The 26,607-nt window shown below is 35.9% G+C and overlaps 5 protein-coding genes across 5 annotated transcripts; 2 read left to right on the top strand and 3 right to left on the bottom strand.

The window, feature by feature from the left end:
* Nucleotides 1-318: 318 nt before the first annotated feature.
* Nucleotides 319-3,110, bottom strand: LOC145560254 (putative receptor-like protein kinase At4g39110). Its single transcript, XM_081621510.1, has 2 exons — nt 1,485-3,110; nt 319-1,251 (listed from the first exon to the last, which is right to left on the bottom strand). Exons 1-2 carry the CDS (start codon nt 3,108-3,110, stop codon nt 319-321), a joined length of 2,559 nt encoding a protein of 852 aa, XP_081477636.1.
* Nucleotides 3,111-4,584: 1,474 nt separating this feature from the next.
* LOC145558006 (26S proteasome regulatory subunit 10B homolog A-like) lies at nt 4,585-7,682 on the top strand. Its single transcript, XM_081619163.1, has 9 exons — nt 4,585-4,690; nt 4,879-4,998; nt 5,447-5,580; nt 6,036-6,197; nt 6,330-6,416; nt 6,530-6,616; nt 6,713-6,853; nt 7,240-7,338; nt 7,608-7,682. The coding sequence occupies exons 1-9, from the start codon at nt 4,585-4,587 to the stop codon at nt 7,680-7,682; spliced, it is 1,011 nt and encodes a 336-aa protein (XP_081475289.1).
* Nucleotides 7,683-9,798: 2,116 nt separating this feature from the next.
* Nucleotides 9,799-16,600, top strand: LOC145558862 (26S proteasome regulatory subunit 10B homolog A-like). Its single transcript, XM_081620212.1, has 10 exons — nt 9,799-10,001; nt 11,714-11,833; nt 12,341-12,477; nt 13,411-13,572; nt 13,689-13,775; nt 13,973-14,059; nt 14,154-14,291; nt 14,402-14,593; nt 14,685-14,783; nt 16,392-16,600. Exons 1-10 carry the CDS (start codon nt 9,905-9,907, stop codon nt 16,464-16,466), a joined length of 1,194 nt encoding a protein of 397 aa, XP_081476338.1. The 5' UTR covers nt 9,799-9,904; the 3' UTR covers nt 16,467-16,600.
* Nucleotides 16,601-16,685: 85 nt separating this feature from the next.
* Nucleotides 16,686-22,245, bottom strand: LOC145558863 (bifunctional phosphatase IMPL2, chloroplastic-like). Its single transcript, XM_081620213.1, has 9 exons — nt 21,603-22,245; nt 18,474-18,552; nt 18,223-18,317; nt 18,087-18,136; nt 17,708-17,832; nt 17,512-17,578; nt 17,347-17,436; nt 17,132-17,243; nt 16,686-17,038 (listed from the first exon to the last, which is right to left on the bottom strand). The coding sequence occupies exons 1-9, from the start codon at nt 22,015-22,017 to the stop codon at nt 16,968-16,970; spliced, it is 1,104 nt and encodes a 367-aa protein (XP_081476339.1). The 5' UTR covers nt 22,018-22,245; the 3' UTR covers nt 16,686-16,967.
* A 2,010-nt stretch (nt 22,246-24,255) lies between these two features.
* LOC145560253 (uncharacterized) lies at nt 24,256-26,246 on the bottom strand. Its single transcript, XM_081621509.1, has 2 exons — nt 25,320-26,246; nt 24,256-24,658 (listed from the first exon to the last, which is right to left on the bottom strand). Exons 1-2 carry the CDS (start codon nt 26,157-26,159, stop codon nt 24,422-24,424), a joined length of 1,077 nt encoding a protein of 358 aa, XP_081477635.1. The 5' UTR covers nt 26,160-26,246; the 3' UTR covers nt 24,256-24,421.
* Nucleotides 26,247-26,607: the final 361 nt, after the last annotated feature.

The following is a 26,607-nucleotide window of genomic DNA, read 5'->3' as shown; positions in this document are numbered from 1 at the left end:
AATCTTCTAAGTAAAAAAATTTCTATTGCCTCTCATCTCTGACATATATATACATGAATTTATGAAGACAACACAAACATTAATAAGTTATTATCTGCAAGTAAGTTTACACTGCGCGCCAGAGCTTGAGAGAAATAATCATTCTAGACAAGAACATGCTATAACATCACTAAATAACACCATTGAATTGTTTTGACATACGAGAAAACACAGCGAAAAAACAAAGCCACCTCCATTATCACCATTGAAAGCATCTGTTTATGAGCATTGATTTGCAATTTTCCAAAAATTAATAGATTTTTTTCTTAATTTTGTTTTTCATCTTCCACTGAGGTTGCTAAATTGGGCAAGTAGAGCAGTTCCAGATCGTTCATCGATGGCTTGTGTCTGCTCAGGAATGATAGCGTTTGGTTCCACTGCCACAGGTGCTGAAGCTGCAGTAGAGTTTAGGTTTGTAGAAGCATCTTCTATCTTTCCTTGCGCCGATGCCTCTTGAATTTGCAACGCGTACTCCAGGTTCCATAGCACATCACCCATTGTAGGCCTGTCACACCCATACTCAGCCAAACATTTCTCAGCTGCCTCAGCAAATTTCTTCATCGATTCTGGGTTTATCGATCCAACTAAGACAGGATCGAGGATTTTTTCCAGCATTCCCTTCCTCTTGCAATTCATTGCCCATTCTGCAAGGTTCACTTGTTCTCTAGATAGGGCCGGGTTGATGGCAGGACGAGCACATAAAACCTCGAGCAAGACTACTCCGAATGAGTACACATCTGACTTGTCAGTAAGCTGCTGTTTCCTGAAATACTCTGGATCAAGATACCCGAAACTACCCTTTACTGCTGTGCTGACATGGTCTGCTTGTTGGCCTGGACCATCCTTGGATAGTCCGAAGTCTGCCATCTTTGCGACAAAGTTTTCATCAAGGAGAATGTTTGTTGTCTTGACATCTCTGTGGATGATTCCTTGGGCAGATCCTGTGTGGAGGTAGTGTAGTCCACGAGCTGCTCCAATGCTGATCTCGAGTCTTTGCTTCCAAGATAATGGAGGCAAGTTCTTCCCATAGAGGTGGTCGCGTAAAGGTCCATTGGACATGTACTCGTACACCAGGATCATCTCACTATTCTCATCACAATACCCTATCAAAGACACCAAATGCTTGTGGCGAAGCTTGGACAGCATCTGTATTTCGGTCATGAATTCGTTGATACCCTGCTCTGAATGAGGGTTGCCTCGCTTGACTGCTACCTGTTCATGATTAAGAGATCAATGTCAATGTCCATACATCGATTATAAAGATATGTTCTCGTCATCCTTATAAATGTTAGTTTGAGTTGTAAAATTAAGTTTATGATTAGTAAAAATCTGTTCTGTTTCTTTCAATTTGTCCAATGCACTATTAAATAGTTCATTCAAAATTTAATCAAAATTGTAACCAAAAACTTAATACTGGTGTAACCAAGCATTTTAAGGCGATTAACCTGGGTGCCATCCAACGTTCCAATGTAGACATTACCAAATCCACCAACACCAATGACACCACTGGCTGCAAAGTTTTTGGTGGATTCCTTGATCTCGTCGAAGGTGAACCTACGGCCAAGGCCACCAGTGGTGAAGATACTACTTTTATTAGACCCATAATTACTCTTACCAAAGACAGTTGAGTCCCCTGCATGAAGAGGAAGTAGCCAGGAGGAGAAGCTGTTTCTCCTTTGCCAATCCTGAGGCCTCTTATGCCACTTGATCACCATCGCTCCCAACCCGACAAACGCTCCAAACATCATAGCAAACCCGACTGCAGCAACTGTTTTCTTATGTTTGCCATCCGTAGCAGCTTTTCCATCCGGACCAAACTCCCCATCCAAACTACTTACCGTGTTGTTCATCTTGAACACCTCGACCCCATTGAGGATAGCGTTTTTAGCACCGGAATCAAGTGTTGACGGTCCAATTTGAACCGAGACTTTATCTTGATCTACCAAAGAAGAATCAACAACAATGTCTTGGAAGTTTGGGGTGGCTAATTTACCCGTAATTGAAGATAAATCCAACGCAGAAATAGCTGTTTTCCCATTAATGTAGACATTGAAATACAAGTCATTAAGGGCTGTACTAACAATGTCACAAAAATGTAGCCTTACTAAGTAATCGTAAGACTTCTCAACCGGAAACTCCCACGAAACGTTGAAGCTCTGCTCCATGGTGTTAGCATCAGCCATTTCAGCTGCAGAGGCATACACCGTTTGCGGCGCTATGTAAGGGGTGACTCCGTCAGGGTACTTGATGATATTGGTTTGAACATTGACATCTTTAGCCATATTTTTGTTCTTGATATACCCATCATCTTGAACCCATGTTCTACCAAGGGTGTCATTATCAGCTGTTATTAGGCTTCCACCTACATTAACTCGATACATGGTTTCGAGTGAGCTATGACTCAGGCCATTAAACTGACCCACCGGAGACAAAGATTGGCCTGAATCACCAATCAACTTATCTGGCGCGGTAGACACCTCAATGGCATTGATGAAAGCAGCCGAGTTTTTCTGAGGCTCAAACCTAATAGAAAACCTTTGGGACTTAACATGGATGAGATACTCCTTCATTGTGAGATTGGTGGCACTAAAACTATGAAGTAGGGTGACTTCATTGGTATAAACATTAAAACTAGCCGACTCAAGCTTGAAAACATCGGTCTTAATAGGGAGGAAATGAAGGCGAACCCAATGCCAACCCGAGTCCTGCAATGTAAACGTGTAGGTTGCATCCTTTAAGAAAACTCTAGCAGAAGAATATATCTTAGAAGGTACATTTGCATTAGGGTCAGAAACAAGGTATTTGTCCTCCGCCGAAAGGAACCCATGAGCATCTTGGTCAGATTCGTAGGTTTTTCCATCGGAGGTGCTTATCTTTTCGTTGCTTCCACAAGCAATGTAGAAGTTGTCTTTCGGGCTGAAGGTAGCTGCAGGGGTCGCGAGGGTGGAGATGGGAAGGGAGAGGAGAAGAACGAGGGGGAGGAGCGCGAATATTGTCATAGAAGAGATTGGTAAGGATGTTTGGGTGGAGGAATGAAGGGTAAGTGGTTTTTTTTTCTTGTCCAACATCATTCCTCCTAACCCAGGAGGGTGTAAAGGGGTAGTCTAGGAGAAAAAAAACAGAACAAAAGCAAGAGAAATTGAAGGAAAGTTGTTCAAAAACATCAAAGTAAAAGGAGATTTTTGCTGTTTTTTTTCTTTTCTTCTCACTCTTGAAAATCGGAGGTGTTTTTTGCTTTGAGAAATGTTGGTTCGTTGTTGTTTTGTGTATTTTTGATGAATGGTAATGGTAAACTAAGGCAAATGTCCAAAATTTTAGCCAATTTTTTTGGGTTGATGTTGGCTGTTTTTAGATAGAAATCTTGTGAACTGTGTTTGGGATTTAATTAGCAAATATATGATGGTTAAGGGTTGTCAATGAATACAGTCTTCTAACATTTTATTTTTTAAATCAATAGTTTAACTTCTTTGACATAGTCAATGACTCAATCACCATCCAATTCTCATATTAGACAAAAAAATACAAAAATATATTGCATGCTATTATGTACTTGTATATGATTGTTTACTAAATTTGATTTCTTTTAGCTTTATTATAGCAAATAAACTGTTACCTTAGTACAAAATACGTAGTATTACCTTTGCAATCCATCGTGAAGAATGTTACTGAGTATATTGTATGAGGTGGAAATTCAGATCACGATACAATCGTTACATAAATCGATTGAGGCTTGTAAGTAGGTGCAATTAAGATCATATTTTGGCCGAAAAAAAAAACTTGTTAACATTTTAAAAATGATTGGAAATAAAAACATAAATAAGGGATTAATTGAGTAATTCTAATTGTTCTTGTTCAACAATACCTAATATAATCCAAATGCTCATATTGATAATATTTGCTCATTTTATCATCAAATGAACAAGATTCCTTAGATGCACTCTGCATTCGAGTTTTTATTACTTCTATAATTTTCGCTTAATCTACCTATTATTCGATTGATGCAAATCTCTTACCAATATACTTATTAAGTACGAGTATTAATTAATTAATTTTTTGAATTTTAAGGTAGAGTAAGTTACGTAGGGCCCAATCTGATTTAGTGATTTACTAAGCTGAACTGAACTGTTTATGATAGAAGGAAATTAAGAGCTGAACTGAACTGAAATTAAGAAGAGAACATGTCCTTAAATATACTCAGTAATTGTTGTAGCTGCAATAAACTGTTACTTGTAGCATTCCTCACGCAAAAAAAAAAAAGAAAAAAAAATTCAGCTACAAAAACCTGCTATTTGTAGCAGCCTTGACTACCTCAAGTAGGAAATCGAAGGCAAAATATAACTAACTAACTAACTCATACTACAATTTTGAGATATAAAAGTTCGCTCGTTTATATTGCTTGAATTCTTTGTGCCCTCAACTAAGAGTTCTTGCTAACTATCACTGTTATAAAATCTCTCTTCATTCTCACAAAAACATACAAAATTCAATATTTTCTTCTTCAAATATATACATTAGCAAATATCACATTGTACAAGATTCTAACTAATGTCGACGGAAGAAGACAATCGTCGTGAACATCGGAAACTCGTCATTGAAGAATTCCATTTGAGGCGTCTTCAGCGTCAATTGCACGAATTTTATAGCAGAATATGTTCGATTACTCGCTTACTATTCATGTCGTCGAAGTTAAATATTGAATTAAATATTTTATTATATATGATTTGGTTAATTCATTTCAATTTGTGTTTTCTAAATGTCTATTTAATACTATAATCTTTTGTTGAATTCTTGAAAAGCTAATAACGCAAAATGTAATTTGTTTGAACTCAATATATTCAGGTAAAGAGGAGCTGGAAATTGTAAAAAAAGAGTACAATAAAACAGAGTTTGATCTTAGATATTTACAAAGCAGTGCGAAGTTAGTCGGAAAAGTCATTAGGCTTCTTAACAGTGAGAAAGGTAAGTCATGTCTTCTTCTTTTTCTTTGATTAATTTGGTTTTCTTGCACCCTGGATTTGTTTAATTTGTTGATTTTCTTTTGTTTTTCTTGAATTTATCGTTTGTCCATGCACAACTTCAAATCGTTAATATATATATCTTGATTACATATTTCATATGATACAAATCTAATATTTCGTATTCAATAACATACATGTTACATGAGTTTATACATTTGATTATACAAATCTAATGTTTTCTGGCATTTTTTGTGCTTACTAAGTCTCTTTATTCTTTATATACTTTGGTTTAGTTAGTTCGTTTAATCTTATATGATATTGATATCCAAGTGTACTGTATCGTAGACACTATTGTTTTCGACGCTTTTCTTTGATCATAGTTTGATTTGGCGTGGAAAAAATCAATCAAATTTGTCACTGATTGATGTGTTTATATGTGAATGTGACAGTAAGTGTGGATATTAGCAACGAAGAATGGATCGTTGGTTGTCATGACAAAGTGGAAAAGGAGAAGCTAATTTCTGGAACACGAGTGATTCTTGATAAGACTACCCTCACTGTTCTAGGCATTCTTCCTCGTGAAGTAAGTTCTAATCTCTTCTGCTATATACATGTGCCTTAGTTCGATCAGTTGTTTATATTTGCTGGTAATTGTGGATCGAAGTGACTTAATGTGGAAATATTTAAGTTGTTACGGAGTGTATGTAAACTTTTTCCTTCAGAACAAATGTTAGTGTCATTATATAGAAGATTTGAAGGCTGCATTTGATTCAATTCCTCGATCCATGCTTGATATGCATCTACTTTTCAGTCGAGTAAGGCAGGAGATCGAACAGAATGTGTGCCCTGTATTAGTAATTGTGTTATGTATGCCTTTTCTCAGCATCGGTTTACATCTTGTACAACAGTTTAGTACGTGACAATTGTGTATATATATTACTCCGTATGATACAAGGACTTATTTGGCTATGATAGCTTGTGAGACTATAATCATGGTTCCCTTATTATTTTGGGAAATCTCACTTATTGTATATGCAGGTGAGTCCTCTTGTATACAATATGATTCATAAAGATTCTGGAGATATTAGCTATTCTGCTCTGGGAGGGCTATCTGATCAGATTCGACAGCTGAAAGAATGCATCGAGCTTCCACTAATGAATCCTGAGATTTTCATTAGGGTGGGAATCAAGCCCCCAAAGGTAAGACGCGTGTGTGTGGCTGGCTGGCTTGCTATTAGAATTCCTGGTTTGTGTTCGTTCTTTTTAGGTGTGCTTCACATTTTAGTTCCAAGCTAGTCTTAATGCATCAAGTATTTTTTTTCCGAGATTCAGGGTGTTCTTCTCTATGGGCCTCCTGGGACGGGCAAGACAATGTTAGCTCGAGCCATAGCAAGCAATATAAAAGTCAATTTCTTACAGGTATATGAGAGTATTCAGTTAGATTAAAACTGCTGCATATTTTTTTTTTTTTTTAATTGATGTTTCTTTTAACTTTCTGGCATGTAATGATGTGCTTTCTTTTGCTGTTTTAGGCTGCTGCGAGTTCTATTATAATTAGTTACATTGGTGAGAGTGCTAGACTGATTCGTGAAATGTTTAATTACGCTAGAGATCACCAAGTAAGTGGGATATCTAATGTAGCAATGTAAAGTTTTTCTCATCATAAGTTGTACTTGTTTCAAATGATTTATTAAAGTCATTGCTCCTATTTTCAGCCCTGCATCATCTTTATGGACGAGATTGATGCTATTGGAGGTCGACGACTAGGTGAGGAGGGTATGACTTCTGATCGTGAAATTCAGAGAACTCTGCTGGAGCTACTGAATCAGCTTGATGGATTTGATCAACTAGGCAAGGTATCATGACTGAATTTAGTACAAGGGTAGTTATGTTGTATGCATTGCTGTTGAACAATGTGATTCAGACCTAATATTTGACCACTAAGTGCTTGGTAACTGCAGGTCAAATTTATCATGGCAACAAACAAACCAGATGTGTTGGACCCTGCACTTCTTCGGCCTGGTCGTATAGACAAGAAGATTGAAATTCCATTACCAAATGAACATTCAAGATTGGAAATTCTTAAAATTCATGCTGCTGGCATGGCCAAGTATGGTGAGATCGACTATGAAGCTGTTGTTAAACTAGCAGAGGTGAGCAACTATTGCTTAAAGACTTGCATATCATTTTCTGTACTACATCTAACATGTCACTCATACTGTCTTATTGCCTTTTTGTTCAGGGGTTTAATGGGGCTGATCTACGGAACGTGTGTACTGAAGCTGGCATGTTTGCTATACGTGCAGAGAGAGATTATGTGATCCATGAAGACTTCATTATGGTAATGTTTGTCATAATTAGACCATTTCAGATCATGATTTGTTCCTTTTGAGTATTTAGAATTCCCCCCAACCCCCACAACATTCACTGTTTCGGCTTTTTGTCTCAGTAGCTTCTATGCCATTCTCACACATTGCAAGAATTAAGGCTCAAACTGATGAAATAAGAGATTTTGATCCTGTTCAATGTCACAGTTTAATTTAAAATGGTTAGAATACTTTGTTATGCAGCTTGTGCTTGAATATCTTATACTTTTTCTTTGCTTTGTAGGCTGTCAGGAAATTAAACGAGGGAAAGAAATTGGAGACACAAGCTAGTTATAGTGCTGACTTTGGAAAGGACTGATTAAGAACTAAGTGAAGATTGTATGTAAATTTCATAGTTGCCCCTTGTAAATAGTTAGTTTCTGTTCTTTCATTCTTTGTACTAGTAGTATATTACTAGAACTTCACAATACTTTCCTATTAGTTTTATTGTGTTGCTTTTTCAGCAAACAATTTCTGTAATTGTGTATCATGTAGCAACCTACTCTATGTTACATTCGGAATATGAAAATATGAATGTGCAAGAAACAACTTTTTTTATTTGTACTATGTATATTGGTTTAAGTGTTTCATGACTTCACTCCTAAACATACTAACTTTAACAAGGAATACAATTTCTCCATTACTCAATATATGCAACGAGACTTTTAATCCGTGTATAATAGTGTTAGCTTGTTGCATGTATTAACAAACGGAAAGAGGGGAGTTATTAGAATATAACTACAATCATCAAGGTGTTGTTGGAATAAAGTTTATCATACATGAAGCTGTAAAAGTAAAAATTCAAATTTGAGAAATAATTTTGCAATGATCATGCACTGTTCAATACTTTTAGAGTTGTAGACCTTGTAGTACTATATAAACTTTGTACATTGTGTAGAAGTAACATTAGTGTATTCATTCCAAAGTAAAACTATACATTGACAAATTTGAAAATTTCTAATTATGCAATTAATAAAGATTAAAGTGAGAGAAAACATCCATTTTAGTTTTTTATTTTATTTTATTTTATTTTGACGGGGAGTAAAATCATTAATTCATAATGAGAGTATCCATGAGTACATAAGGAGAGACCTCATCCGGGAGACTCTATTTTCCCAAACTTGTTCTACATTAAAAGGAATAAAACGTGCAAGGTTGTGAGCTACTTCGTTCCCCCACGTCGAACATAAAAAGTATACTTACAGAATTCAATTATGATGAATTAGGCTAGTAACGAATTCGAAGTACAACATAAAAAGTAACAATCTACAAGTTGCACTCATCAATAATGGCAGAATTAATTTTGGAATGTGAACTCCAATTATTTACCCAAGTTTCTCATTATATAAGAAATAAGAGTTTTTGCTCATTATTACTCCTTTTGTCCAAAATAAATTGTCACAAATGCTTTAGAAGGTTTTTAAAATACACCTTTGATTATACATATCTTTAATTGCATGATAAGGAAATTGAGAATTGAGTGGTGAAATTGTGAATTTCATCATAGTTTACTAGTTTTATCTTTTATTCATTTTTGTCAAATACTCTACTACTCGTATATATTATGCGTGAATTACAACATTAATCTTTAATAGTTATATGATGATCTTGCTCACGAGCGCCCCGGGGCATTAGATAACAATCAAATATACTTCATAAAATGGTACTCCAATCCGTATTAATGTGGGAATACATGCCAAAATCATGCGTTGATTGGTATAATTAATGTTTATTTCAAATTAATAATCTACATTTAGTTTTTTTTTTTATCAAACGGCCCGAGATGCTCATTAGTTTTTGCCTAATTATATTTATGTTTTTAAAGTTTAATAGAACCTATTCTTTTTCAAAGTATAATCTAAAAATGAGTTATAATAAACGTTGTCTAAATTCAAATTACAATTAAAATAAATTTTACTATAATAATTTCTAATAATTAAAATCAGGTGAATAAAATTTACTCTAAACAAAAATTAAAGTGTTTTTTATATTAAATCTAATAAAATAAAATCTATATATAATTGTAGAGTCGGTTAACTACAATCCTCCAAAAGCCAAATTCTCAAATCTCATGCATTGATTATTATTTAAATTTATTATTCAAATACACATGTTATGTATAATGCGTGGATACAATCTAGTAATGAACGCCCCGGAGGCGTTGGATAAGCTAGTTAAAAATAGAAAGATTAAATTAAAATTAACACTAATTACACCGATCGACGCGTGATTTTATCATGCTTTCCCAAATTAACACCATTTTAGGTAAGATTTTAAATGCTTATCCAACGTCTCGGGGGTGTTAGTTAGCAAGATCCAAATAAAAATGACTGAGTAATATGATAAGGTTAGGGGTTGTTAAATTACTGAGAAGGAATTACGGAGTACACTATATAATCTTGTTGAATAACATACTCCGTATTTGAGTATGTGACAAATCGGAAGTCCTTCCTTACTCTGTGCAAGTCTCAAAAACTTCTCTCTCTTTCTCTCTCCTCTCTCATCGGAGATCATCTGCTTTATTCTGCAGACCTCTCTCTAATGTCGACCGAAGAAGAGGTTAAGCGTAAGGCCGCCGTTGCCGAATACAATAAGAAGCTCCTTCAACATCGCGAGCTTGAATCTCGAAGCAGAAAAGGTTTTTCATTCTGAATCCCTAATTTCGACCTTTTGTCTTCATTAATTTCTAGGTTATTGAATTTTAGGGTTTTGAATCTGCTTTTAGTTTGTTTAGCTGTTTACGATATCAAATTTGCATGAATTTATATCTAATTTAACTCCGAGATAGTCGAATTTGATGAATTTCTAGTCGAATTAGTTAATTGATGTTGTGAGAAATCAACATCCAGTGTAATCGTAGTGGAATTTGAAGTGTTTAAGTTTGATTTTCGATTTTCGTTTAAATGTTTGAAAATTTATGGAAAATTGTTTCGCTATTCGTTTTTGTGATTTCTGACTGTAATTTCGTATCTGATCTGAAGATTTTAGTGCATGTAATTGGAAACGTTAGTTATTGGAGAATTTTAAGCCAAATTTTGATTTTATTGAGAAATGTTTGCTCGTGTTAGGGTTTGTGAAGTAAAACGAAGAATTATATGAACTTGTGCTGCGATATTTGCAATCAGAACCTGTCAATTAAGAAGGCTCCTTGTTTTGAATTCTGTAGTCAATTTGCATAGATGCAGTGATCGTAGCCTCAAGAGAAATGTTAATTTCCGAAGAATGTAACCAAAATTTGAGTTTATTGAGGAATTATTGCCTGTGCTGGGGTTTGTATCTCAAATTATTGAATAAATATGAAGTTGTGTTGCGATTTTGTGATTATAACTTGTCTAGAGTTGCTAACAGAAGAGGCTACTTGTTGCTAACTCTAAGCTAAGCTATGGTCAAGTTAACTGAGGCAGTGATGGACAAGCAACGCTTTAACTAACCTTACGTAAATGATCTTAATGCTGCTGAAGAAGCAATATGCTTTTCTTTTCCTGTTAGCTGCTATTTTAGTAACTTGAAATTCTAAAGTTTGAGAAACTATCACTTTAGGTGTTTTATTTGGAATTTATATTTCGGCATTAGAAAAGAATGAATGGAGGATGTGATGTGAGTAATTTATCTCCATCCATATAAGTGACGTTTGTAACCTGGACAGTGGACACATAGTTGTTTGTTTGGTATCAACCTGATCCATACAAGAGGTAATTCAAAATCCAACTTTGTAACTTTTATTCAACTAGGTTTTTGGTCAATCAACATTTATTTATTAATGGAGCTTTGGTAAGCCTCAAGTAAACGACCAATTCGTGCTCAATGCTTTCCTCCTTTTTTTTTTTTGTTCTGTTTTCTTGCAAATTTGTTCTCAATAAATTGCATGCCTTAGACACTGTTAAAAATTGCTCTTTAAATTTTTTGTTGAAAACAGAAATTCAGACCAAAGATTAATAAGATTAGTGAGTGAAAGCAATGTTGAAAACCCACTAGTTTAATGAGTAGTGATGGTCGTTTCAGTCTAATAAATTTGCCACTTAGGTTTTGTGTTGAAACCTTGAAATTTAAACTATGCTATTTAAATATCTAAACAAGGTATATGGAAAAACAACTAGTTTCATCAGTTGTGACAGTTATGGAAGATGCTGAATAGTGGTGATGAGTTTTGGTTTATCACTATAAATTTCCATTGAGGTTGGAGGAGAGTGTTGTGTGTATTTTTTTTTAGTTGAGAATGGTTGCTTGGTATTTATGCAACTTGATATTTTGTTGATTCTAGTAGTGGATCATTTGTGTTGTCCTTTTGTTGTAGTGTGTTCCCTTTTATTTTAAGGCTGCTGCTTATGTATTTAATTTCTATATTTTCAGTGAAGGAAGAGTTGCGAAGTGCCAAAAAGGACTACGCTAAAACAGAGGATGATCTAAAGTCACTCCAGAGTGTTGGGCAGATCATTGGAGAAGTCCTAAGGCCTCTTGACAATGAGAGATGTAATTGATTTCTTGATCTCTTCTTGTCTGTTTTACCACTAAATTCATTTTGCTGGTTTGTTACCTTAAGGAGTTAAGGTACCTTAGGATTTGTTGATCTTTTGCCACTATCCTTTTTTTTTTTCCTTTTCTTTTTTTTTTAAAAAAAATAAAAATAAAGAGAATTGAGAATCTCTTCCATTAGTAGCAGGATTAGAGTTATGTGAACTTTGTTGCTTGGACTTCCACTAGGGTGTGTCAAGTCTTGGTTGCAGGCTTATTTTTAATTATTCCATCTATGATGAGATCTTTAAGACAAAATGCTTTTGTTCTATCTATTTCACTGTCCTCTTTGCTTCATATCAGTGATATTACTCTGTTTATCCAAGTGTTGTAGTTTGTACTTAGACGTGTACATATAACTTGAACAACCTTTTTTCCCTTAACTTTTTCCTTGGTCATTTAGCACTGCAGTACCAAATAGATCCAATCATATAGGTGACTGAGTAATGTGTTTATGTGTGCCAGTAATTGTGAAAGCTAGCAGTGGACCAAGGTATGTGGTTGGTTGTCGTAGCAAAGTGGACAAAGAAAAGCTCACTTCTGGAACTCGAGTGGTACTTGACATGACTACCCTCACCATTATGCGTGCTCTTCCTCGTGAAGTGAGTTTCTCCTCTTATGTTCTCTATTTTACCTTGTCCTGCATCTGAGTTTTTGTGTTTACTTCTGCCATGATTTCCATTTGGTTGATTGGGATTGACCAGAAGCTTAGTTGATTCTTAGTTTTAAACTTATTTAAATGTCACTGCCACTGAGCTAGGCAGTGGGTGGTTGAGTCTTATCATGAGCTAATGTTGGAACTTAAATGTCAAAATTATTGAAAAATCGTGACTGTTGCCAATTGCTGCTTTGGAGTTTGAATGTGCCTCAAACAATATTGGATTTGGTTCATTACATGCCTTATGGAAGCTCAAAGTATAAATGATAAGAGTAGTGTAAGATTTTTAACATATCTGAAGGTAAATGGTTTCCTCAGGAAGGGTTTTGTCTAGTTTATCAAGATGTTAAACTGACATCACTAATCATTATGCTAATGAATTCATTCGCACAGGATGTTTTGTTGAAGCTTGCTCTTCATAGATAAGATTCATTCTGTTGGGTGCGTCTTTTCAATATATTTGGGTCGCTTGTAGGGCATTATTCTGCTTATACTATATCTTCCTTTGAATTAATCTATAGCTTGTATTAGTTGAATAAATTTTACTCAGATTTTATCACAGAACACTAAGTCTTAATCCAGATTGTTTGACACAGGCTAGCTTTATCATAATTTCTGATGCCCTCTTCCTACAGCGACCGCATTTAAATGTTTAATTTATGCATTAAATTGAAAGTGGTGATCCCAAGATGCAAAAAATAGGTGCTTAAGTTTGTGAAGTTCTTATTCAGTTGTGTAATTCTTGTACATGTAAAGTGAGAATGTATTATACAATTATTGCAGATTTAGCGCATGGTTGAAGCCTATGGTTCTGTGACTTCTGTTTGCCACATCGCTTTATGATATTGCATCATGTTCTCATATGTTGCATATGCAGGTTGATCCAGTTGTATACAATATGCTTCATGAAGATCCTGGGAATATAAGCTATTCTGCTGTGGGAGGGCTGTCTGATCAAATCCGAGAACTGAGGGAATCCATTGAGCTTCCACTGATGAATCCTGAGCTTTTCATTCGTGTGGGAATTAAACCTCCAAAGGTATATACTTTGTGTGGGACTGTATTTTCTTTGTTTATTTTTGTTTTTTTGGTTTTGTTACCTTGGGTAGATATTTGTTGGGCTAACGCAATATTTGTGTATGTTTTCCTTTACAGGGTGTTCTTCTCTATGGGCCTCCAGGGACTGGCAAGACATTGTTAGCTCGAGCCATAGCCAGTAATATAGATGCCAATTTCCTAAAGGTATTAAAGCATATGCATTTGAAAATGGTTGCATCCTCATGATTTTTTTTTTTGTTTTTTTTAAGGGGAGTAACATACTAACGTGTAAATAACTGTTATTTCTTATATTTGTTATAGGTTGTATCAAGTGCTATTTTTTTTAAGGGGAGTAACATACTAACAGTGTAAATAACTGTTATTTCTTATATTTGTTATAGGTTGTATCAAGTGCTATCATCGATAAGTACATTGGTGAAAGTGCAAGACTGATCCGTGAAATGTTCAATTACGCTCGAGAACACCAGGTGAGATAGCGGCATTTAACGTAGTTATCACAGTATGAGGGTACTGGTTTAAATGGTTTCTTGTGGTTTATGACTCTTATGTTTCTATTCTCAGCCTTGCATCATCTTCATGGATGAGATTGATGCTATTGGAGGTCGTCGATTCAGTGAGGGTACAAGTGCTGATCGTGAAATTCAAAGAACCCTTATGGAACTGCTGAATCAGCTTGATGGTTTTGATCAGCTAGGCAAGGTATTATGACTATGAAACTCATTATAGAGTAATCTTGCTGTAATCTGTAGGCGCGTTGCAGTTGATAATTTGATGTTCCTCTTTGACCACATTGTACTTTGTAAATGCAGGTCAAAATGATCATGGCAACAAACAGACCGGATGTGCTGGACCCAGCACTTCTTCGTCCAGGACGTCTAGATAGGAAAATTGAGATTCCATTGCCAAATGAACAGTCAAGAATGGAAATTCTCAAAATCCATGCTGCTGGTATTGCCAAACATGGTGAGATCGACTATGAAGCAGTTGTTAAGCTAGCAGAGGTGATCTTCTACTTTATGTAGACTTACCTATTATTTTCTGCTACCACATCTATCAAGGTGTTGAATATGTTGCCCTTTTTTTTTTTTCCAGGGATTTAATGGGGCCGATCTACGAAACATTTGTACTGAAGCTGGTATGTCAGCCATACGTGCTGAGAGAGATTATGTGATTCATGAAGACTTCATGAAGGTAATATTTGTCATATTTAGACCATTAAACAGCATGAGTTTTATTTGTGGAGCATGCACTTTTCCCCGTGCAACGCACATGCATTGTTTTCATTATTTAGCCTAGTAGTTTCTAAGCCATTCGCTAATAGGTTTAGAATGCAACAAAGGTGAGTGCTAAGAGCAACTCTAGTGGAGCGTATTTGCAAATTAGTTTGTTAGAGCAACTCCAATGGTTGTAGCTACTCACTAGGGACTTGCTTGCAATATTAAATGAACCCTAGCTACAAGCTTGACCATTGGAGTTCGAAAATGCAATTAGTTCGGCGAAGCAAATTAGCTTGCAAAAAACTTAATTAAAATGAAATTAGAAAAAAAAAAAAAAAAAAAAAAACAAAAAAAAAAAAAAAAAAAAAACTTAATTTTCAAAGCTAATTTGCTTGGAAAAAACTTGCATAAATAAAATAAAAAATAAAATGAAATATAAAAAAGTTAATTCGGGAGGTAGGATATAAAAAATTAGTAAGCTAATAGATGGCCATTGGAGCTCTAAGCTAAAATGACAATTAGCTTAAAAACTTATGTGGCATAGCAAACGAATTTGACAATATAAGCATCTCCAATGGTAAAGCTAATTCTCAAATAAGCTTGCCATACCACGTAGGATTTTAAACTAATTTTTTGTGTAGCTATTTTGTGCTCCAATGGTTAGCTAATGGCTTGGAACTTAAATGAGCTTAACTTTCTCAATTATCTCTAAAAGTTTAATTATATTAGTACATTAATCTCTAAAATTTTAGAAACTTCTTTCTCAAGCAAATTAGCTTGCTTTGCTTGGCCAAACTAATTGTATTTTTTAGCTCCAATGGTCATGCTAGTAGCTAGAGACTTTTGGAAAGCAAGTCCCTAGCTACAACCATTAGAGTTGCTCATAACTCCAATTGTTGTATCTAAAGACTTGTTTGTAACTTTAAAAAATCTCTAGCTACTAGCTTGACCATTGAAGTTAAGAAATACAATTAGTTTGGCCAAGCAAATTAGCTTAGACAAGCTTATTTGTTTGAGAAAAAAAAGTTTCCAAAATTTTTGGAGATTAATATATTAAAATTAATAAAGCTAATTGAGAAAGTCCGGCTTATTCAAAAAAAAAAAAAAGGAAAAGAAAAAAGCAAACTAGTAGCTAGTCATTGCATTGGGGTATAAAATAGCTACAAAGTGGTTTTGCTTGAAATCATATGTGGCATGACAAACTAATTTAACAATTAGCTTACCATTTGGAGATTCTCCGCCATTAAAGTTGTTTTTATGCCACATAAGATTTTAAGCAAATTTCTTTGTATTTAATTTGTGCCCCAATGGTTAGCTTGTTATTTAAATGGGCCTTAATCTCTTAAAAGGGGCTTGCTTAAAAGATTAATTTATCAACCCTTTTTGGCATGTTTTTTTCTCAAGCAAATTAGCTCGTCCAAACTAATTTCATAATTTTGTTCCATCATAATTTAGCTATAATTGTCAAGTTAGTGGCTAGGGAATTTTCAAACATTGCATGCAACTTGAAATTAATTTTATAAAGGTGCATAGTATATTTTTTATGTGATCGAGTTACTTATGTTGTTTATTTGCTCTGCAGGCTGTGAGAAAACTAAACGAAGCAAAAAAGCTAGAGTCAAGTGCTACTTATTCTGCAGATTTTGGAAAGGATTAGTACTAAAAAAAAAATTCACAAATTTTCTTATAATTCTTTGTTCTATCTCTTTGTTCTATTGTGAATTTCAAATTGAAACTATGGTTTTATACTAACTAGCTTTAATTTCTTAACAAATTCTTCATTTGCATTAACCTTGATACTTTCAATTCTTTCCCTTTTTATCTTACAGGGTTCAGCTAAAATTTGAAACATAATTCTGTTATTAAAAAAACTACTCCATTTTGCATAATGTCTCATTTAGCAAGTGTTCAAATTTTCAAGATGTAATTGGAGTTTAAGGTAATCTTGCAGAAGAACTACTAGCCTTTTGGTAAATTTTGACGTCATCACTCATCAGCTTCTGAACATTAAAAACCTTGCATAAACCTTGCAGCAACGTTCATAAACAAATGACATGAGTTAATAATGAATAAATTACAAAATTTAAGATAATTTGCCTATAGTTAAAAATTTAAGCTGCAAAACTAAGAATTCTATTGAATTCATATCAGACTAGTCTCACTCCCAACCCAGTGTTAAGACGGTTTGTTGGTGAAGCTTAACATCCCCGGCAGCTACCACATTATACTCTAAACAATGATTACAAAAAGTCAGAACAAATATGCACAAACATATAAAAACATATCAATACTCGAATGGTTAAGAGAGTCATGTTTTTGCACCTGTTGCCTTAGATTCTGGTGAAGCTTCCCAGTGGAATTCTTCGCCTTTCCAATCAGTTATAGTCCCACCGGCCCCTTTTATAACCGGTATTAATGCAAGGAAGTCATATGGCTGAAAATAACCAGGAAACTAAATCAATCAGAAAGAAAAGGAGTAAACATATACATGTTTAAGATGATGAACATAAGATCTTTGGTAAGATTAGTCAGCTCACCTTCAAGCCAGATTCAACTACGAGATCTACAAACCCAGAAGCTAGAAGAGCATAAGCATAACAGTCGCATCCATAGAGTGGCACTTTAACCTGTTTTAAGTATTTGATATTAGATTTGCAAGCTAGCTGCTAAGTGGAAGCAAATGCAAATTAGATATGACATACCTTATTCCTAACGCGAATAAATGCATCTTCAGCAACCCCGGCAAAAAGATGGGGACTTGTAGTGTACCTTAACAAGGCAAGCAGAAATACAGCTGAAACTTATGATCATCCAATTTATTGTCATTAAAAGAGGTCAACAAAAATGAAGGCTAAAATGATTCTGAATACTGTTTGTAAGAGAAATAAGAAGACCTACAAATACGCGTGAGATAGATCTGTACAGCTTCGTGTTGACACATCTTGCCCATTCAATGTAGTCCTCTTCCCACTTATACCAACCCATCTTTCTCTGAGAATAGGTTGATCAATTACACCCAGAATCTGCAAGCATTAACATTACCTATTACAAAAAACATTGACAAGGGGGGAGCAATAGAAATTACAGCACCTAAATAGCTGCCAATCATGACATTTTATAGCAATGTAAAAACTCCTGTAAAGATTTTCGCTAGGCGGTAGTAAGCAAAACAGCACAGCAAATTTCTCATTAATTTTTTTTTTTCATGATATAAAGTCGGTCAAAAACCGTCTATACAGCATTACAGAGATTCACACAAATTACAATTGAGTCATACCGGCTTACCCTTGTACAGAAGAGCTATAAGAGTGCCAAATACAGGTTTTCCTGGAGATATGTATCAAGGAAAGTGAGTCTTAACATCATATTACCAAAACTACATTTAATTATGAAAGGAAATTGACAGGAATTACCAGTTATAAAGCTCTTTGTGCCATCAATAGGATCTAAAACCCATACGTAATCTGAATGTTTTTCTTTACACCTCCAACCATTTTCTTCTCCAAAACTGCGAATAAATAACAATGTCAGAATTTAGTACTTGAATATCATTGCACTACTTTATTCCTTTCAGCAATAAGGCTAACCCATGTCTTGAAGGGAAAGTCACACTCATGATCATGAAATGACAGCATGATGATACGAGCTCACAACTTCAACTTACATTGCATGAGACGGAAAATGTTTTATGATAATTGTAACCATTGATTCCTCTGCAGTTCGATCAGCAATAGTAACTGGACCTATAGTTCATATTATAACAATATCAAAAATCTGGGAATGATCTAGTTTCATCAAAAGTTAGGAGCAGTTCAGTATCATTCAGAGGAAAAAAGGAGATTCAAATGTATTGATCATTAAATTTTCAACAAAAGATCAATTATTATAAGCATAAACCATGTCAGTCCTTGGAAGTACCATAGGATAGATTTTAAAAGGAAATTGTTGTGTATACGCGCGCGCGCGCGCACACACACACACACACACACACACACACACAAAAAAAAATCGGTGCGTTCATTGTTTAATGTACATCAGTACATAGATGCCAAATCAAGATAAACATTAGTTAAATGCTCTAAGCGGTGAAAGATGAAATCTTGCAAAAACATCAAGTGTCTCTGGCAATTTAAGACATATTCGGTGATCACTGCTATAGTTACTACATATTCATTTTTAGGCACAATTATTCTAGCTGCTGATTGATTTGTATCAGCATGCAAAGGCAAGAAAAGTGAAAAAAAGAAGTTCCTGATTAATGATGAATTGATCAAATTAGTTGATGTTTCATTTTCTAGCTTCTAAGTGAACCACAGTCAGATACATGTGAGTTGTCTTGTACTCATACTACTGTCCTGAATAACTGTCTCAAGTGAAAAGTCCAAATTTGTAAACCTTGGCCAAAAAATCAATAAACTATGTTGACGTAAGAGGTAATCCCCAACACATATACTAATTGAACAAGTAATTATCATAATGTTCGCAATCAGACTACGTAAGATACAAAAAGTTTGGCCTCAAGAACCAAAAAAGTGCTAATTTGAGAACATCAATTCATGGCAAAATCTTATGTTGTGTTAATTAACTAAGCATAAATCTACTTCAGTTTTTAAGAGTCAACACCAATTGAAGTTAGAAGTGTGGATGACTAGTAATTCTCTATCAGAACAAACAAGATTTGTAAGCAATAATTTCTTTTTATTTAAAAACGCCTTACGTTAGTCTAATGCATACAAAATCGTTAGAATACTCATTATCAGTCAGCCAGCAAAAACATAATAAGTGTGAACAATAGTCTCAGAGATTGCAGTGTCCAGCAGCCCCAGAAATTCATGGCTCAGCAACAATTTCAAACTCGTTTCCACAATAACAGAGCTTACTAAAACAAACATGAGACACAGAGCAAATCCAAAATGTGATAAAATAAAATTTCCTACAAGCAAATCAATAAAATCTTGAAATTAACAACAAAAACAGAAGTTGAGGAGTGCTTATACTCATAATTTATGCAACTAAAGGTGAATTAGAACTCAAATTCCACTTGCCTATTGTTCAAATCAGTCATGTAACCTAATAACTAAGAGCTTGACTAAAAGTAGCAAATTCTGCAACCATAAAGAAAGAGTAAAATTACTTGAATGTCAAAGCACATAAACAGAGCTTACTAATGCCATCGCTATACAAAATTGCATTACATACAGAAGCAGCAAACATGAGACACTAAAAACCAAACAAAAATACTTAGACTGATAGAATAAGTATATACTTCGTATTATATACTACACTTTTCATTAAGATATATGCAAACTTCATAAATCAATTTCAAACTAGATCAGTTGTTTTTTCAGCATGTTTTCAGCAAGAATGGTACACATTTATTGATGGTAGACAGCTTCCTCGACTGTAGACTGGCCAAAGTAACCAAACAGCTGAAAATATAGCATGTGTTGCCAAAAATTGTGTAGAAATATAAACAAAAAAAGCTCGCGTCATATTTTGTCAAAAAAAAAATTGAATTTCTTTCAAAATTGATTTATGACGTACTAAAATACTAAATACACGATTGATTTGTTGATAAAACAAGTAATTTTCACATTTTGGCAATTAGATTAGGAAAGATATAAAAAGTGACAAAACATCCACAAAAACCACAAAGAAACAAAAAGAAGTATGGTGCAACCTAAGCTTAGTGAATCGGCTAAGTGTAGATCTGCCTCAGTGATCAACAGTCAACACCTATTGAAGTTATAAGTTTGGATGACTAGTCAGTCTTGATCAGAACAAACAAGATTGGTAAACAAACGAAATGATTTCTTTTCATTATTCTAATTTATACAAAATCATTAGAAATAAACATCCTCAAATCAACAATCAGCTTATTCGTTATGTAAATGAACAAAATTCTCAGTAAATGCAGTTTCCAGCAGCCCTAGGGCTCGATGACTCAGCTACATTTTCAAACTCGTTTCCACAATAACAGAACTTACTAAAACAGGTAAACAACCATGATACACAGAGCCACAGAGAAACTCAGTAAATATAAGTTATAAAACTACTTAATTAAAATCAAAATCAAGAAAATCTCTAAATAATAATCGAAACAGTGATTGAGCAGTGCTTGAATACACAAAAGGCAGAATTAGAACTCGAAATTCCACTTGTCAATCGTTAAAATCAGTCATGTAACCTAACAACTGAGAGCCTGACTAGAAGTAGCATATTATGCAGCCAGGAGAAAGAGTAAAACAACTTGAATTTTGACGAACTAATCATGGAATAGCTTACTAATGTCATCATTATATAAAATTACAAAACATACAGATGCAAAAATGAGACGCTGATGATCCAAACAACCAAAATAATGTACTAAAATTGATAAAATATTTATATATTAGGAATTTATCATGTAGTTACACTATTCATTGAGAAATATGCATATTTCAAACTATATCAGTCATCAAAATAAGTATATACTGAATCTGCATGTTTTCGGCAAATGCTACAAATTAATCAACGGTAGTAAATGCTAAACAACTGAAAATTGAACAAATTGAGCCAGAAATTATGCAGAAATATAGGAAAATAAATCAGTTAAGCGCATTTTCTCAATCAATTTTGAATACTTACAGAACTAATTTGTGATGTTAAAAATAATCATCATGATGAATTGAATTTCTAAAGATGAATCAAAACACACTGAAACAATCAAACAACTAAAATTTGACCTAATTAACAAAAAATCATAGTAAAACACTTCAAATGTGAAGAAAAAATCGAGAAAATTGGAACTCACTGGAGTCGTCTTTATCGAGAATCTCGAATTTCTTCCGGAAGAATCCGCGGATGACTTCGCCGGAAGCATCAGCGAGCTCATTCGCAACATCAGCGAATCGATCAAGGTCACTATTGTCGAAGCCGAGTTGTAGTTCTTCAATCGGATGATTCGAGAAGTCCGAATTCGACGCCGCCATTGAAATCGGAGCGAGGTGAGCTCGAGAAGAGAGAGAAAAACTTGAGGTGAATAGAGAAGAAGTGGAAGAGAAATGGAGCGATTGAAATGGAAGAAGATTGGGGATGAATTTGGAGGAATTTGAGGAGAGAGAAAGGAAAGGGGGAGAATGAGAGAGGAGATGAGCTTGGGAGTACATTTGCGCTGAGGAGAGAGAAAAGGGGCGGGAATCTGAAGTGTTAAGCAGATAGTCCCCCATTTTTGTACCGAGAACTAGTTTATAACTTTAAACTATTGTAGTGTATGCACTTCATTGGTCATGGAGGTTGATCGGCTGTTAAGAGAGTTGTTGTAATCTGATTAACATAATTACACGATGCGTAGGATTGAGACTAGGAAACAAAGGAGATTTTGTTGAGAAACTTGATTCGGCTCACATTTGAATTAGTTGGAGTCTAATAGGTTCTGCATTATTGGATGAGGTTCCCTTAAAAAAAAAAAAAAGGAAAAACATGGACACCTTTTTGTTTGGATGGTTAGAACCTAGCTAAAGTGAACTAGTTTTTTGTTGATGCAAGTATGGCAGGGTACCAAGTTTGTGTCAAGCTATTAGCCTATCGAGTATTATAAGTATTCTGAAATTTAAATCATCTGTATATATCAACCAACATCACTAGCTTTGCCACAAAAGATTGCTAAAATCATGCATTGACTAATTGTGCAAGGTCATCTGTTCATGAAAATAAACGAGGAAAACCAGGTTAACTTATATTAAGGGTCTGTTCTCTCGAGCTTATTTTCAGTTCACTTCAGTTCCTAATTTCCTTCTCTCGTAAAATATTCAATTCAGTTTAGCTTTGTAAATGAGAATAGACCCAAATAAAAACATGTTAATATCATCAAATTTTCTCTCTCCTCCCCTCGCATGGCTAATTTTTCCTTCTCTCTCCTCCATTCCCATGGTTATGCCCAAGATTGACCACCTTCACAAATTAAAAGCGGTCGTCCGGTATAATAAACACCCTAGTAGAAAATTATTAAAATCGGGTCCATACAAAGCCCTTAGGGAAAGGGATTCGTTCGTACTCGTGGTGTTAAGAAGATCTAATGGTGGCGGGATTCGTTCGTACTCGTGGTGTTGCGAAGATCGAATGGTGGTGCTTGATCGATTGGGGTCAAATGGTGACGGTTGGTGTGGGAAGAAAAAGGAGGTGTGGTTGTTGAATTTACAAAATTAACTTTGGTGAATTTACAAAATTAGTCTTGATATTAAGCAGTTTTGTTAATAGGAAAAATTGCTCCCATTAATCTGAACTTTGCCCCATCCGCCGAAATTAATCCCAACTTTCGTTTATTATCTATTGCACCGAACTTTGGGGGGTATTAATTTCTATTGCACCCAAATGACTTGCAACCGGTTAATCAGGTAAACATTGTTGACTTGTGATTAATTGCACACGTGTCGCATCATGATAGGCTTAAAAAAAAACAAATTAAAAAAAAAACCACGCACAACCACCTCCACCACCACCACCACCCTCAATCGCCGTTCACCTTAACCCCGACCCTTAGTTTCACCGGAAAACGGTCGAACAACCCCCGACTTCCACTAAAAACCACCGGCCTTCCTCCACCACCCATCCCAGACCCCGGAAACAACCTTAGCATAGTTGTTTTCGTGGCTAATTGACGGGGAAAGGGGGTGCCGTTTTCGTGGGAAGGGGGTGAAATTGAGGGTGGGGGAAGGGAAAGGGATGGATTTCGAGGGTGAGGGAGGGATGGGCGCCGTTTTCCGACATCGGGAGAGGGGTTTTCGGGGGTGGGGGAAGGAAATGGGTGAATTTCGAGGGAAGGGGGAGTGTTGGGCGGCGGATCTGGGGTTTTAAGGGTGGTGTTCGATGCAAGGGATGGGTTTTTGGGGGTGGGGGAGGGGTTTTTGGGGGTGGGGGAAGGGGTGCGGTGGCTGGGCGGCGGTTTTCGATGGCGGGGGAGGGGTTTTCGGGGAGGGGGCCGAAGTTCCTGCGGGATGGGGGTGGGGGTGTGGTGTTTTCCGGGAAAGGGTAGGGGGCTGGGTTTGGTAGGTTTTTTTTTTTGAATTTTTGTTTTTCTTTTTTTTTTCTTTTTTTTTTTGGACCTATCACGTGTTGACACGTGTCTAGGTAACCTGCTACATCAGGTTGGCTGACTTGTTGGGTGCAACGAAAATTAATACCCCCCAAAGTTCGGTGCAATAGATAATAAACGAAAGTTGGGATTAATTTCGGCGGATGGGGCAAAGTTCAGATTAATGGGAGCAATTTTTCCTTGTTAATATAAGATATCAACTTGTATTTTCTCAAAATAAACACCAACAAAATAGGTAAAACATAGCTTAAGAAATTAAAGGTACATTCATCATCTTAGACAATTGAAAGTTCAAAACACTCTTTAAATGAAAAGTTTCACACATTCAAAAACCCTAAAAACAAACAAAAGAAATTAAAATTACATCTCAACATCTAAAAGCACAAACTAACCCTGCGCATACTAGTAGATGCACATAGATTATTCAACATACAACAAAAGCCTTAAACTCTGGCCTTTACATGAGTAATGAGTTCACACCCAAAGGTACAAATTGGCAAAAGCTATAACGAAAATGAAAAACCGAACTCTATAACTATCTAGTGGTGGCCAGGCAACTTGTCCTTAATCTTTTCCATTAGACCTTTCTTCTCAGCAGGCTCGTCCTCGTGGTGCTGGATAGTGGTAGTGGTGGTTGTGGCCATGGTGGTTGTCGCGGTATGGTCTACGTCCTGATCCTTGTGCTTACCACCCGGCATTAACTTATCCTTGATTTTCTCCCCGAATCCTTTCTTCTTCCTTCTCCCACCCGTGGGTGTATGTCCTTCTTCCTCGGACTATAGCATATTCAACAAAGAAAATTATGTATTGCATTGAGATTAATTAAATAAAATTCAACAATTGAGTAAATATTATTGTATATCCGATTTTTGGACTTGTTGAAACCCATCATAGCCCACTTGTGAGTGTCCCACATTGGAGAAAGAGGAGAAATGATTCCACTTTTTAAGGTAGAGGAGTTACTCCTACTATTGCCTAGTTTTAGTATGGAAGCTCCAAAGCCTTGTTTGATACGGTGTATTATGACTATTATCTGCCTTAGAAAAATGGTTAATTATTTTTAGGTCAAAGTTTAAATTTCTTTGACTAAATATTGTCACTCGTAAACATGTACATCGAAATATCATCGTATGAATCCTATTAGGCTATTACATTTAGGTCAAAGTTTAAATTTCTTTGACTAAATATTGTCACTCGTAAACATGTACATCGAAATATCATCGTATGAATCCTATTAGGCCATTACATTTGTACATGTATCAAATTTATATATACGCATGTAATTATAAAGGGAGAACACAATAACAAAAAAGTTAGTTTACACATTTTATTTTAACAAATTGTATGCAGTTATTTATCAAACATGGAGAGACATTTTTGCAATATTCATGAAATAAAACGATAGATTGCATGAAGTTACTAAAAATATATACTAACCGATTCACCGGAGCTAGTGCCACTTCGTCGAATCTCTTTAGTAACAATACCAACAGCAGTCCCTCCTGCCTGATCTCTCCTCGGCTGGTGTTGCCCACCTCCCAAAACATCTCCTAGCGTCCCAGGGCCGCGGTGTCCAGGCTCGTTATGACCATGCATGCCTCCACCAATGGTCGCGGACGGCATCCCGCTTGTCATGGGACCTCCATGAGTTCCATGAGCCGCGCCACCAATAGTCGAAGATTGCATCCCAGTAGTCAAGGGGTTTTTTGGTAACACGGCATCACGAGTGGCAGAAGAGTGCGTCCCATGGGTAGCCGTAGAGCTGTCATGTCCCACGCCACCATGAGTCAACCCGCGGGTGCCTGTGGAGCTATCATGTCCCACGCCAGTATGAGTCGTAGAAGACTGCATCCCATGGGTGCCTATAAGCCCTACGCCGTGGGTAGCCATGAGATTGTCATGTCCCACGCCACCAACACCACCACCATGAGTCTTATTGACATTGTCATGTCCCACGCCACCATGAGTCATAGTCGTAGTAGAGTGCGTCCCATGGGTACCCATGAGATTGTCGTGTCCCACGCCACCACCATGAGGGGCAGCCCAGCGGGCGCCCATGAGACTACCCATGAGATTGTCATGTTCCACGCCACCATGAGTCGCAGTAGAGTGCAACCCACGGGCGTCCACAGGGTTGCCATCTTCATCAGTATACGCAACGCCGGTTAGATGAATGGGATGTCCATGTTCATCAGTAAGCTTAACCGGATGACCTTGCTCATCCGTTAGCTCAACCGGATTACCATGCTCATCCCTCAAATGTTGTTGATATGCCATCTTCTCCTAACAAAAACACAATTTTTTTCCTATATGATTTTTCTTACACTTCAAGTAACTTTTTTTTTTTTTTTTTTTATTTTTTTTTTATAACTTGGTTCAAACTTTGGATAATGATAGATTTTAATTTAGAAAGAGGATAACAATATTATGAATGAGGTGATAGAGAATTAGAGATATAGACAAATTGCATGGAACAAATAGAGTAGTGGAGCTTTGTGGATGGTTTAGAGAAGAGATTAAACACGTGTTTGATAGATATTGTGAGGTGCCTCCACGTTTGTAATTATATGATTGATTAGTGTCTTAGTGCAAGGTTAACACGTGCTACGGATGTTTTCAGTTGGCTGATGACTCTTGAGTTGGGATGTTTACGGGTAAGCTCTACCGCCGCTACAAATACTACTACGACCCTATTCTATTCTGCTCTGATGTTTTGAAATTTGTT

The sequence above is a fragment of the Chenopodium album genome, chromosome 9 (assembly GCF_948465745.1).
Source record: "Chenopodium album chromosome 9, dcCheAlbu1.1, whole genome shotgun sequence".
Lineage (NCBI taxonomy): Eukaryota > Viridiplantae > Streptophyta > Magnoliopsida > Caryophyllales > Amaranthaceae > Chenopodium > Chenopodium album.
Note: the sequence above shows the minus strand (reverse complement) of the source record. Positions and strands in the feature narration are given on the sequence as shown.